Source organism: Salvelinus sp. IW2-2015, unplaced genomic scaffold (genome assembly GCF_002910315.2).
Source record: "Salvelinus sp. IW2-2015 unplaced genomic scaffold, ASM291031v2 Un_scaffold5905, whole genome shotgun sequence".
NCBI classification, from domain to species: Eukaryota; Metazoa; Chordata; class Actinopteri; order Salmoniformes; family Salmonidae; genus Salvelinus; species Salvelinus sp. IW2-2015.
The window spans coordinates 10,979-24,279 of record NW_019947170.1 but is presented as its reverse complement, the minus strand read 5'-3'; the positions used below and the strand labels follow the sequence as shown (position 1 = coordinate 24,279).

Here is a 13,301-nt window from a genome sequence, read left to right as displayed (position 1 = left end):
CCAGACTGAGACAACTGAGTAAGGTCTACACCGGTTGTATTCGGCGCACGTGACAAATAACGTTGATTTTATGATATGTAATGTATTGATATAACGGGTTACATTTTAAGGATATATATTCAATTAGGCAGTGACTGTGTGAAGGCTGCAGAATGGAATAAGAACTGAAAGCAACAACCATGTCTCTGTCACTAGAAAACACAGCCAGGATGGCTCTTGTTCAATTCCAATTCATTCCAATTCCAAGAATGATTTTCTTTTACAATTAGACTTTTAAAGATTGCTGCAATTCCAATTCAATTCTCCACTTCCTGCTTGAAGTCCAGAAGTGTGCCTAGGGGAAGTCTACATAACCGTGCACTGTCTTCACGTGTTGCTGTCTTCCATTTCTAAATAGGGATTACATGTGGATGTTTCACCACTGATCTACACAACCTATGCCACATTATAAAAGTGAGGAAAAAAATGAAAAAGAAACTGAAATAATTACAATAAAAACAAAGAAATATTGACTGCAAAGGTCTTCACACACCCTTGCTGTGACACATCTAAGTAAGTTCAGGAGCTCCACATGGACACACACACACTCAAAGTCCTACCCCACATCCCCCCTTGTACCCCCCAAACCAACATCACCCACACTGGTACCCCCCCACCAATCCCCTTGTACCCCCCAAACCAACATCACACACACTGGTACCCCCCACCAATCCCCTTGTACCCCCAAATCAACAACATCACACACACTGGTACCCCCCACCAATCCCCTTGCAGTAAGGATATAAGAGCGTCCAGGGCGGATGCCCCCGTTGATGTACAGAACGTATGTGAAGCCGTCTTTCAGCACCCCTCGTATGGAGTAGTAGTACGGTAGGTAGTGATGCTGCGTGAAGTCTCTGTTGGGATTCATTTAGATGACCATCTAATAATAATATATACCCAGAGCTACATTTAAAAAAATACAGTTTTGATTTTAGTAATTTTGCTACTCTCGAGAGCAGCTTACAATGCATTCATCATCAGTCAGCTAGGTCAGACAACCACATATCAGTCATAACTACATTTTCCTCAGGAAAACACAATAAAATCAATGACTTTTTCCCACACTGGTCCTACCTACCTACCTACCTACCTGTTGTGGTAGAAGTGTATAGCAGGTCTCCGTGGTGTTGGTTGTCAGCAGTCAGCACGTGGAGGTAGATGGCCTTGCAGTGGTCCTGGGCCGTGGTGGAGATGTGTTCCTTAAGACTGTCCAGCAGCAAGGAGCCTGGGAGGGGGAGAAGAGAAGAGTAGCAGGACAGTGAGTGACTGTGTGTACCTAGGGCTGTGGCGGTCACTAAATTGTCAGCCGATGATTGTCATGCAAATAACTGTTGGTCTCACGATAAGTGACAGGTTAATTAACATAAACACATTTAGCCTCTCCTGGTAGCCACACATAGCCTACGAGCCATTTTAAAAAGTCTAATCCATGTAATATAGCCTACACCTTCACAATAAATGAACTATTTATTTTAGACAGGTCTAAAGAAGCATCATATGAAGAAAATGTAGTCTATTTCAGAAGAACAGAATAGCATACTCTGAGTTGTCCTTATGTTAGGCCCTGATCTGGCTATGCCATACGGCTGTGGGCTACACTAGTTAATTTAGCAGACAAGACATGCTTAGAATTCCCTGGCATTATTTTAATATTATTTTATAATATGAATAAAACAATTGAACAAAGCTGAATAAAATATAAATATTTTCTCCAAACGATTTGAAGGAGTGTGCACATGTGTCTATCCTGTGTTGAGCAGTTAGCAAAGAAACAGGTCTTCCTATTTAGTTCATTTAGAGTTATTAATGTAACTTTAGTTGTTCTACAGACGTTGGGCTATATGTTTTGATTTTGAATACATTGTAAGGCTGCATGATGASACTAATGATGCTTAAAAAGACATGAGCTCTGCTTAGTTTTTTGCACAGGCTGTACACTCCAACAGTCTCTCACTCACAATTTGACAAGCACTTGATAATGCCTCGTATTTCACGGCTGCATCCCCTTTGCGGCCATAATGCACCCCCCCAAAAAAATCTGTGCCTTTTGTGGCCCGGAGTGCTACGTTGTGACCTTCTCCCGGAGTGTGCTGCGCAATCTGAAGTGTCTCTCACTCACATGGCTCTCTGTCACGAGATCAGGTCTTTCTCACAGGCTACAAGTCAAGACAGACACATCGGGGATGCACCTGCGCGCGTCCTTCTCCAATTCAGATGTGCATATTGAAGATATTGGAAGAACTGTCCACATTTACTTTATCAGCCAACTAGATGAGTAGGCCTAACGAACAGCAAAAGCACTAGCCTATGGAAAGCTGATGGGARCCTCCTATTTTTATTAGAGGCCATCACTCTGTTTTTTCTCCCGCAATTGCATAGCCTATAGAAATGATGCGCAACATGAGCTCATGGGCACTCATGAAGTGTTGGATTAGATTTGCGAATACATTTGCATTGATGTCAGAGTGATTAGAGGGACAATAGAGTGCTGAGTACCAGGCAGTTAGCAAGTTTGGTAGGCTACGAATGACCATCAGCAGCATCTGAGCTTGGCGAAGCCTAATTACCATGACTACACGGTCATGTGGAATTTGACTGCCTTCATGACTCGTGACCGCCAGTGTGGCAGTAAAACGGTCACCGCAACAGCCCTAAGTGTACCTACCTATTCCATGTTTCCTGAACTCCTTCACCACCCCCAGACTCAGTATGTAAGCCACCTGGGTGTCCACAGGAAATCTAGAGGCTAGGATGTCTCCATCCTGCAGAGAGGAGAGGTTATACACAGCTATTAATACTTATAACACTGACTAACAACAGGAAATCTAGAGTCTAGGATGTAGGGACATTGTTTTGCGAACAGTAATGAACATGAACAGTTTCAACATTCTACACGCCGTGTCGCATTATTCAAGTATGTAACTTCTGTGTAGCATGAGTGGGCTAAGTGGAGTACAGGCTGAGTGGAGAGCTAACATGATGCAGCCCAGACTCCCAGTACAAGCGCTAAGTGAGAGCTAACATGATGCTGCCCAGACTACCCAGTACAGGCTAAGTGGAGAGCTAACATGATGCATCCCAGACTCTCAGTACAGGCGAGTGGAGAGGCTAACATGATGCGCCCAGACTCCACAGGCAGCTGAAGTGGAGAGCTAACATGATGCTAGCCCAGACTCCCAGTACAGGCTAGTGGAGAGCTAACATGATGCTGCCCAGACTCCATAAGCTAATGGAGAGCTAACCATGATGCAGTCCAGACTCCCAGTACAGGCTGGTGGAGAGCTAACATGATGCTGCCCAGACTCCCAGTGACAGGCTAAGTGGAGAGCTACATGATGCAGCCAGACTCCAGTGAGGCTAAGTGGAGAGCTAACATGATGCAGCCCAGACTCCCAGTAAGGCTAAGTGGAGAGCTAACATGATGCAGCCCAGACCCCAGGCTAAGTGGAGAGCTAACATGATGCAGCCCAGACTCCCGTACAGGCTAAGTGGAGAGCTAACATGGTGCAGCCAGACTCCCAGTACAGGCTAAGTGGAGATGCTAACATGATGCAGTCCAGACTCCCATACAGGCTAAGTGGAGAGCTAACAGATGCAGCCCAGAAACTCCCAGTGCAGGCTGAGTGGAGAGCTAACATGATGCTGCCCAGACTCCCAGTACAGGCTAAGTGGAAGAGCTAACATGATGCGCCCAGACCCGCCAGGCTAAGTGGAGAGCTAACATGATGCAGCCCAGACTCCCAGTACAGGCTGAGTGGAGAGCTAACATGATGCTGCCCAGACTCCAGTCAGGCTAAGTGGAGAGCTAACATGATGCAGCCCAGACCCCAGGCTAAGTGGAGAGCTAACATGATGCAGCCGCACTACCAGTACAGGCTAAGTGGAGAGCTAACATGATGCAGGCCCAGACTCCAGTACAGGCTAAGTGGAGAGCTAAACATGATGCATGTCCAGACTCCCAGTACAGGCAAGTGGAGACGCTAACATGATGCAGCCCAGATCCCAGTGCAGGCTGAGTGGAGAGCCTAAGATGGCTGCCCAGACCCCAGTAGGCTAATGGAGAGGCTAACATGATGCCTGCCCAGAACTACCAGTACAGGCTAAGTGGAAGAGCTCATGATGCAGTCAGACCTCAGTACAGGCTAGTGGAGAGCTAACATGGCTGCCCAGACTCCCACGTGCAGGCTAAGTGGAGAGCTAACAATGAGTGCAGAGCCCAGACCCCAGTGCAGCTAAGTGGAGGCTAACATGATGCTGCCCAGGACCTCCCAGTACAGGCTAAGTGAGAGCTAACATATGCAGCCTAAAAAAAACATGTACACCTCCCAGGCTAGTGGAGAGCTAACATGATGCAGCCCAGACTACCAGCTTAACAGGCTAAAGTGGGAGGTAACATGATGCAGCCAGACTCCCCAGTACAGGCTCAAGGTGGAGAGCTAACATGATGCCAGTCCAGACTCCCAGTACAGGCTAAGTGGAGAAGCTTACATGATGCAGGCTCACACGACTCCCAGTGCAGGCTGAGTGGAGAGCTAAACATGACTGCAGCCGGACTCCCAGTGCAGGCTAGGGAGCAGCTAACATGATGCAATATTGCCCGACTCCAGGGCAGGCTAAGAGGTGGAGAGCTAACATGATGCAGTCCAGACTCCAGTACAGGCTGAAAGTGGAGAGTCTAACATGATGGCAGCTCAGACTCTCCAGTGCCAGCTGAGTGAGAGCTAACATGATGCACCCGGATCCAGTGCAGGCTAAAGTGCATGGAGAGGCTTAAACATTGATGCAGCACAGACTCCCCAAGTGCAGGCTGAGTGGAAGAGCTAACATGATGAGTCCAGGACTCCCAGTGAGCTTAATGGCAGAGCACTACATGATGCTTTGCCCAGACTCCCAGTACAGCAAGTAGAGAGCTAACTGAAATGCTGCCCAGGACTCCCAGTACAGGGCTAAGGGGAGCTAACATGATTTTTTGTTATAACATTTTAAATTAACTAATCAATCAGTTAGAACACAATTCTATTTACAAGGACAGCCTCACGGCAAACCCGAAGACGCTGGGTCAAATTGTTACGCTGCCCTATGGACCCCAACTCACGGTTTGGTTGTATGATACAGCCTGGATCGAACCGCTGCGCACTCGGGAGCCCATGAGTGGAGCAGCGACAGTGCACTAAGAGCTGTAAGGGGGACATCAGCTGCAGCTGATAGCAGACTCTGCACCTCTCTGATTCAGAGGGGTTGGGTTAATGAGGAAAGACCATTCAGTTGAAGGCGATGTCAGTTGTACACCTGAACTAAGAAAAATTATCCCCCCCTTTCCCTTTCCCTTTCCCGGCCAAGGCAGACCACCACAACATACCCCAATGAATTCAGAGGGGTTGGGTTAAAATGAGAAGACCATTTCAGTTGAAGGCATTCAGTTTACACCTGACTAGGTATCCCCCCCTTCCCCTTTCCCTTTCACCTCCCAAGCAGACCACACAACAAACCCCAATGATTCAGAGGTGGGTTAAATGAGAAGACACATTTCAGTTGAAAGGCATTCCAGTTGTACACCCTGACTAGGTATCCCCCCTTTCCTGATTCCCTTTCCCTCCAACCAGACCACCACACATACCAATTATTCAGAGGGGTTGTGTTAAATGAGAAGACAATTTTCAGTTTGAAGGCCATTCCAGTTTGTACACCTATGAGGTATCTCATTCCACTTTCATCCGTGAGACACATTTGACAGAATACTACCAAAAGTAACAAACATTCTGTAGTACCGAGACGTGTTTTCATGGTTCTAGTATCGGAAAAAGTACAGAAGTTTCGGTATACCGAGCCAAAGCAACCCCCTCCACTCTCATCATTACTCTTCAAACACCCTCCATCCCCACCCCCTCCACCCCCTCTCATACTCTTCAACAACCCCCCCATCCCCACACCCCCTCCACCTCCTCTCCATTACTCTTCAACACACCCCTCCATCCCCCACACCCCCAACCCCCCCACCGCTCTCCATTACTCTTCAACACCCTCCCATCCACCCACACCCCAACCCCTCCCTCTCTCCGATTACTCTGCACACCCCTCCATCCCCCACACCCCCTCCACTTCTCTCATTACTCTTCAAACACCCCTCCATCCCCCACGCCCACACCCCCTCCACCATTACTCTTCAACACCCCTCCAATCCCCACACCCCCTCCACCTCTCTCCATTATCTTCAACACCCCTCCATCCCCCACACCCCTCCACCTCTCTCCATTACATTCAACACCCCTCCATCCCCCAACACCCCCTCCACCTCTCTCAATACTCTTCAACAACCCTCCATCCCCCACACCCCCTCCACCCATTTACTCTTCAACACCCCTCCATCCCCCACACCCCTCCACCTCTCTCCATTTACTCTTCAACACCCCTCCATTCCCCCACACCCCCTCCACTACTCTTTCAACACCCCTCCATTTCCCCACACCCCTCCACCATTACTCTTCAACACCCTCCATCCCCCACCCCTCTCCACTTCATCCCATTACTCTTCAACACCCCTCCATCCCCCACACCCCTCCACCATACTCTTCAACACCCCCTCATCCCCCACACCCCTCCACCTCTCTCCCATTACTCTTCAAACACCCCTCCATCCCAAACACCCCCTCCACCTCTCTCCATTACTCTTCAACACACCCCTCATCCGCCCAACCCCCCACCTCTCTTCCATTACTCTTCAACACCCTCCATCCCCCACACCCCAACCCCCTCCACCTCTCTCATACTCTTCAACACCCCTCCATCCCCCAACCCCCTCCCACCTTCTCTCCATTACTCTTCAAACACCCCTCCATTCCCCCACACCCCCTCAACCTCTCTACCCATTACTCTGTCAACACCCCTCACCCCCACACCCCAACCCCTCCACCCTCATTACTACTTCAACCCCCTCCATCCCCCACACCCCCACCACCTCTCTCATTACTCTTAACACCCTCATCCCCCAACACCCCTCCACCTCCTCCAGTACTCTTCAACACCCCCTCCATCCCCCACACCCCCCTCACTCTCCCCATTACTCTTCAACACCCTCCATCCCCCCACCACCCCCCCACCTCTCTCCATTTACTCTTCAACACCCCTTCCATCCCCCACACCCCCTCCACCTCTCTCATTACTCTTCAAACACCACCTCCATCCCCCAACACCCCTCCACCTCTCTCCATTACTCTTCAAACACCCCTCCATCCCCCACACCCCCAACCCCTTCACCTCTCTCCATTACTCTTTGCAACACCCCTCCAATACCCCCCACCCCCTCCACTCTCTCCATTACTCACTTCACACCCTCCATCCCCCACACCCCCTCCACTTCTCTCCATACTCTTCAACACCCCTCCATCCCCCACCACCTCTCTCCATTACTTCTTCAACACCCCTCCATCCCCCACCCCCCACCCCTCCATTACTCTTCAACACCCCTCCATCCCCCACACCCCCCACCCTCTCTCCATACTCTTCACAACCCCTCCATCCCCAACACCTCTCCTCCATTACTCTTCAACACCCCTCCATCCCCCACACCCCACACCTCCCTCTCCATTACTCCTTCAACACCCCTCCATCCCCCACACCTCTCCTCCATTACCCTTCAACACCCCTCCACCCCCAACACCCCCTCCACTCTCCATTACTCTTCAACACCCCTCCATCCCCCACACACCCCTCTCCATATACTCTTCAACACCCCTCCCATCCCCACAACCCCCTACCACAACTCTTCAACACCCCTCCACCTCATGCCCCCTCCTCCACTGACCACCCTCCTCTTCCCTTCCACCCTCACCACCCCCTCCCACCCACCTTCTCATCCCCTCCTCTTCCCACCCACCTCTTCCCCTCCCCTCCTTCCCCTCCTCGTCCCCCACCCTCCTCCTCGTCCCCCCTCTTCCCCCCCTCCCCTCCCCCCCCTCCTCTTCCCCTCCGGCTGCTTCAGGTCAATTAGTAGGAGAGTATTAAACAGAATGGTAGAATGTCAGTGTGTTCCATTTCAGGACTGTTCCTAAGAATGTGATGACAGGGACTATGGAACTAACATACACTACTGTAAAACATAATACTATTGATCGGGTTTGGCTCAAACCCATTACATTCCTGTCAATTCAGATAGTAATACAACTTCCAAAATCCAACCATGATCTAATTCAAAACATTGGGAATTGCTGTTTGTTCCTGTGACTGAATATAATTGACCCCACCCTGACTTTAATATGACCCCACCTAAATCAACTACTGTCTGTCAAAACATTCAGCTTCCAACAAATCATATGAGTACATCCACTATAATGGTTCCCAAATCAATGGCACATTACAGCTAAAGACATCTAAGTTAATGGAGTTCACATCATAATGATTTTCCCTGAAAACATGGTTCAATCGTCCTTCAGTCAGTCGACATACCCAGCACCACTCTCGTTACTGTCTCAGCATCACTCAGCAGTCAGCATCAGTAGTAGCTCAGGATCTCACCAGAACGTTACTCGTTGTACTTAGTCAGTCAGTCAGGACCACTCTACCCTACACTTTATGCGTCACATCAGAACCTCTGTATCGTCATCAGTCAATCATCTACGTAGTGTAGTCAGTCAGTCAGTCAGTCAGTCAGATCAGTCAGCTTCAGTCAGTCAGTCGTCAGGACCATCTCGTACCCCAAGCACCCCGTAGCCCTATGTGTACGTCATCAGTCATCAGTCAGACATCTCTACCCCAGCACCACGTACACTCTTTACGTCGTCAGTATCGTGTCAGTCAGTTCAGTCAGCCAGACCATCTCTTACCCCAGCACCCGTCAGCCTCTCTGCTGACTTTGGTTCGGGCCCTTATCTCAGCTACGATCATGCACCCACGCATGCCTCCCGTTGAAGATGGCGGCGTAGGGAGAGAAAACTTCTTGCGTTGGATGTTGTGTCATTATACCATGAGTCTGGACCTGCTGGGGTACAAGTGAGGCTCCAGAGGTTAGATCTTCTGCTGGGGGCCACTTCATATGAAAATGCATGTCTAAAGTCACTTGGGATAAGTGTTCGCTAAATTGTCTTATAGTCTAATATGCCTCTCAAGGTAGATAACAGGTGCATATAGAATGAGTAACTCAGCCTGTTTTAACGGTGACAGGGACAGGAGAGACAGGAGTGGTGACTTCAAGCTGTTTTAAGGTGACAGGGGACAGGTAGCAAATAGAAATGATACGAACTTCAAGCTCCTGTTTATAAGTGACAGGAACAGTGAGGGACCAGGTAATGTAGGACTTCAGCTTTTTTAAGGTGACAAAGAGGACGAGTGGGGACAGGAGGGGTAGAATAGACTTCAGCTGTATTATGGTGACAGTGTACAGTGAGGAACACAGGTGATGTAGACTTCAGCTGTATTAAAGGATGACCAGGGACAGTGAGGACAGGTATGTAGACTTCAGCTGTATTACGGTGACAGGGTACAGTAGGACAACGCGCCCTGGCGTTGTGTTCAGTGGGCTCAACATAGCAAAGCCGTTTGAAACGGAAAGCGAAAGATCTGTTCTTATTAGGATCAAGTTAAAGTACCACTACAGTTTCACTCAGCTCTCTCTTACGTGACAGCCGATTACGAGCCCGTGTTGCCTAAGGGGCCGCGTGGCACAGTACTCATCGATGGGAACCCAATTCACCGCACTAGCAGCTTACGCTGTCTATAGTCATCGTGGGCAAGAGGAGGCCGAGGGCTGGACTTCCTGAGCGCAAGTTGGGGGACACCACGTTCGGTTCATTCCACACCATAGAAAACGACCAATGCCAGGAGAGATAGATTATTAACTCCTACAACCCCACCAATCACAGATCACACACCAATCACCACTGATCCAATGTTCTATAACATTATCTGACTATTGTCTTACATATTTATACACAACTTTTAAATTGGTTAGTTCAGCTTGTTTAATACACTGCCGAGCGTCACACCTGTCCCTGGTCCTTTTTAAAATGGTTAGTCAGCTGGTAATAGAAACCCAGCGTGACTGTCCTTAGATCCTCCTTTAAATGGTTAGGTCAGCTGTGTTTAATACACTGCCAGGTTCAACTGTCCTTGTCCTTTTAAAATGGTTTAGCCAGCTGAGTTAATAAACTGCCAGGTCAACTGTCCTAGATCGTTTAAAATGGTTACCAGCTGGCTTAAGAACAACTCGCCAGGCGTCACACTTGTCCTTGCGCTCCTATTTAAGAAATGTCTAGTCAGCTGGTTAATAAAACTCCAGGTTCAACTGTCCTTGGTCTTTCTTACAATGGTTAGTCAGCTGTTAATTACACGCCAGGTCAAACTCTCCTTGGTCCTTTTAAACATGGTTTAGTTCAGGCGTTAATACATTTGCCAGTGTGAACCTGTCCTTGTCCCTTTTAAACTTGGTTAATCAGCTTCGTTATAAACTGCCCATTGGTCTTTACAATGCGTTAGTCAGCTGGTTAATACCACTCCAGGTGAACCTGTCCTTGGTCATTTTAAAAATTGGTTAGTCAGCTGTTAATACAACTGCCGAGTGAAACTGTCTTTGTCCTTTTAACAATGGTTAGTAGCTGGTTAAATAAAACTGCCAGGTCAAACTGTCCTTGTCTTTTAAAATGGTTAGTCAGCTGGTCTAAATACATTTGCCAGTTCAACTGTCCTCCTGTTCCTTTTAAAAATGTGATTAGTCAGCGGGTTAATCACTGCCAGTGTCAACTGTCCGTGTCCTTTTAAAATGCGTTAGTCAGCTGGTGTAATACCTTGCCAGGTTCCAACTGTCGCTTGGCCTTTTAAAATGGTTAGTCAGCTGGTTAATAAAAAATACCAGGTCAACACTGTCCTATGTCCCTTCTTTAAAAATGGTTAGGTCGCTGTCGTTAATTACCCGACTGCCAAAGGTCAAAACTGTCCCCTTTTGTCCATTTTAAAATGTTGTCAGCTGGTTAATACACTGCCAGGGTCAACTGTCCTTGGTCCTTTTAAAAATGTGTTATCAGCTGGTAATACACTGCCAGGTCAACTTCCTCTGGTCCTTTTAAAATTGTTAAGTCATGCTGTCGTTAATTACACCTGCCAAAGGTCAACTGTCCTTGTCCTTTAAACATGGTTAGTCAGCTGGTTAATTACACGCCAGGTCACACTTGTCCTTGGTCCTTTTAAAATGGTTAGTCAGCCTGGGTTATACACTGCAGCGCTGAACCTGTCCTTGCGTCCTGGATAATAGGGTTCATCCCAAATGCCCCCTAATCTACCCTTTAATAATCACTACTTTTCGACCTGTGCTCATGGGCCTGGTTCCAAAAGTATATTGCCATATAAGGGAATAGGGGCCCATTTGGGAGACAAGTGGATGTAGAAGGACAGGAATGGAGAGGAACAGGAATGGAGAGGGACAGTGGATTGGAGAGACGAGTGACAGTGAATGGAGAGGACAGTGGGATGGAGAGGACATGGATGAGAGGGACAGTGGATGGAGAGGACAGTGGATGGAGAGCGGGACAGTGGATGGGAGTAGGGACAGTGGTGCTAGAGAGGACAGTGAGTGGAGAGGGACACGTGATGGATGAGGACAGTGGGATGAGGGAACAGGTGATGGAGGGGACGGAATGATAGCTTAGACAGGCAAACAACTTCTGAAACCGCTCTTACCTCTGCCCCTATGGGCAGTAGCAACTGTCATCCTGTGAGGACAAAACCCACGTTTTTAAAATAGTGGACAGAAACTGCTGTGCCTCTATGAAGAGAACATGCTTATGATGCTAACTGTTTAGTTTCGCTTTGACTTAGCTGGCTAGCGAAGATTAAATGCCTAAACAACCTAATCAGCAGCCCTAGTAAGGGTCTAATGTATCAAAGCTACGTCTAACATGGCTAGCAAAACTGACATCTCTGTTGTTTGAGTTGACATTCCACAGAAAGTTCAGCTAAACAGAGCATTATTAGCCATTCCTTCCCCCTTATAGCTAGCTTTAGATAGCACTTTAGACTTGGACTGTTGTCCAAACAAGAAAAGTTAGCTAACCTAGAGCTAAGCTAGCTTTCTTATCCTGAGGAGTTCCGCTAGCTACGTATCGACCTACTTAGATTACGGATCTCCAGGCCAAAATAAGTAAAATGGAAATATAAGCATAAACTGGACAACACTTCGCTAACTATGTCAGCCTCAAAAGTTAGAGAGGATAATGGCACAATTTAGCTGTGGTAGCAGCAAGGCTCTTTTTACTGACCGACAAGCTAGCTAGCTCAAGATATTTTTTGTAACCTACCTTTTTTATGCGCTCGAACAAGAGGGAACGTCGGGGGGAAATTTCCTGCGTGTCGTCTTGAAGTGTTTTCTACAGTGGACACAAGCCATGATAAGACCCCAAATTTGCTCTCTACTTCAGAAAACACTGACACTGGTCTCCCACCAATACATTAGCTGGCTAGTCAGCCTTGCTAATTGACAACTGCCGAGTTGGCTTCTTTCCTGTGTTTATGTCACATCCGGAAGTCATCAGATTTGTGTGCGAAATGTAGTTTCTCGGAGATATGGTTTTGTAGTTTAAGGTCCCCAAATGATTGTAAACAAACATCACTATACATTCCAACATAGCCAGTATTTCTGAACATGTATTTTAAATACGTATTAATTACTCCTGGAGTATCTTTTTTTTTTTACACTGTCCCGAACACAACCAATTATTTGTTAACAAGAACATACAGACCTTTAAATTATATTACAAAATACTTTCTAATACACATTTTTTATTATATTTTGTATATTTTTTTATAGCGTTCATAATTTTGTCGCCCCCTTTCACACTGCAATGGATCAGAAAGCTTGATGCACCATGGTGTGATAAGAAGTGTCTGCTAAATGACAAAAATGTAACATGAACACTGGGAATTCTAATGAGCTCCGCACCCAAAACAAGCCAATAAGACATACCCAGTGTCGCCTTTGCAATTGACATTTTTACATTTCACATTTCTGGTCATTTAGTAGACTTACAGTCAGTGCATTTAACTAAGCAGATAAACAACCAACATATCCACAGTCATAGCAACTAAACAGGTTTTGTTACATTACTGAGAAGGCTTGTTGGACTTGAAGGCAAATGTATTTAGAATTTTCTGAAAGGTTGAAAATAACAAAATACTTATGATTTTATCTAAAGATACAATACTTGCAAAATGTATTTTTTGTATTTTATTTGATACCTTGTTTTTTAGGAATATCTTGTACTGGAACAAGATAGATT

General features: G+C 47.2%; 1 protein-coding gene across 1 annotated transcript in view; it reads right to left on the bottom strand.

Annotated features, from left to right (window-relative positions):
• Window positions 1–8,937, bottom strand: part of naa60 (N-alpha-acetyltransferase 60, NatF catalytic subunit) — a 13,643-nt gene extending 4,706 nt beyond the window's left edge. Inside the window, 6 exon segments of the mRNA XM_024144775.2 lie at window positions 761–808; window positions 811–896; window positions 1,133–1,170; window positions 1,173–1,267; window positions 2,708–2,804; window positions 8,878–8,937. Coding sequence (XP_024000543.2) covers window positions 761–808; window positions 811–896; window positions 1,133–1,170; window positions 1,173–1,267; window positions 2,708–2,804; window positions 8,878–8,934 — 421 coding nt within the window. The 5' untranslated portion in view covers window positions 8,935–8,937.
• Window positions 8,938–13,301: the final 4,364 nt, after the last annotated feature.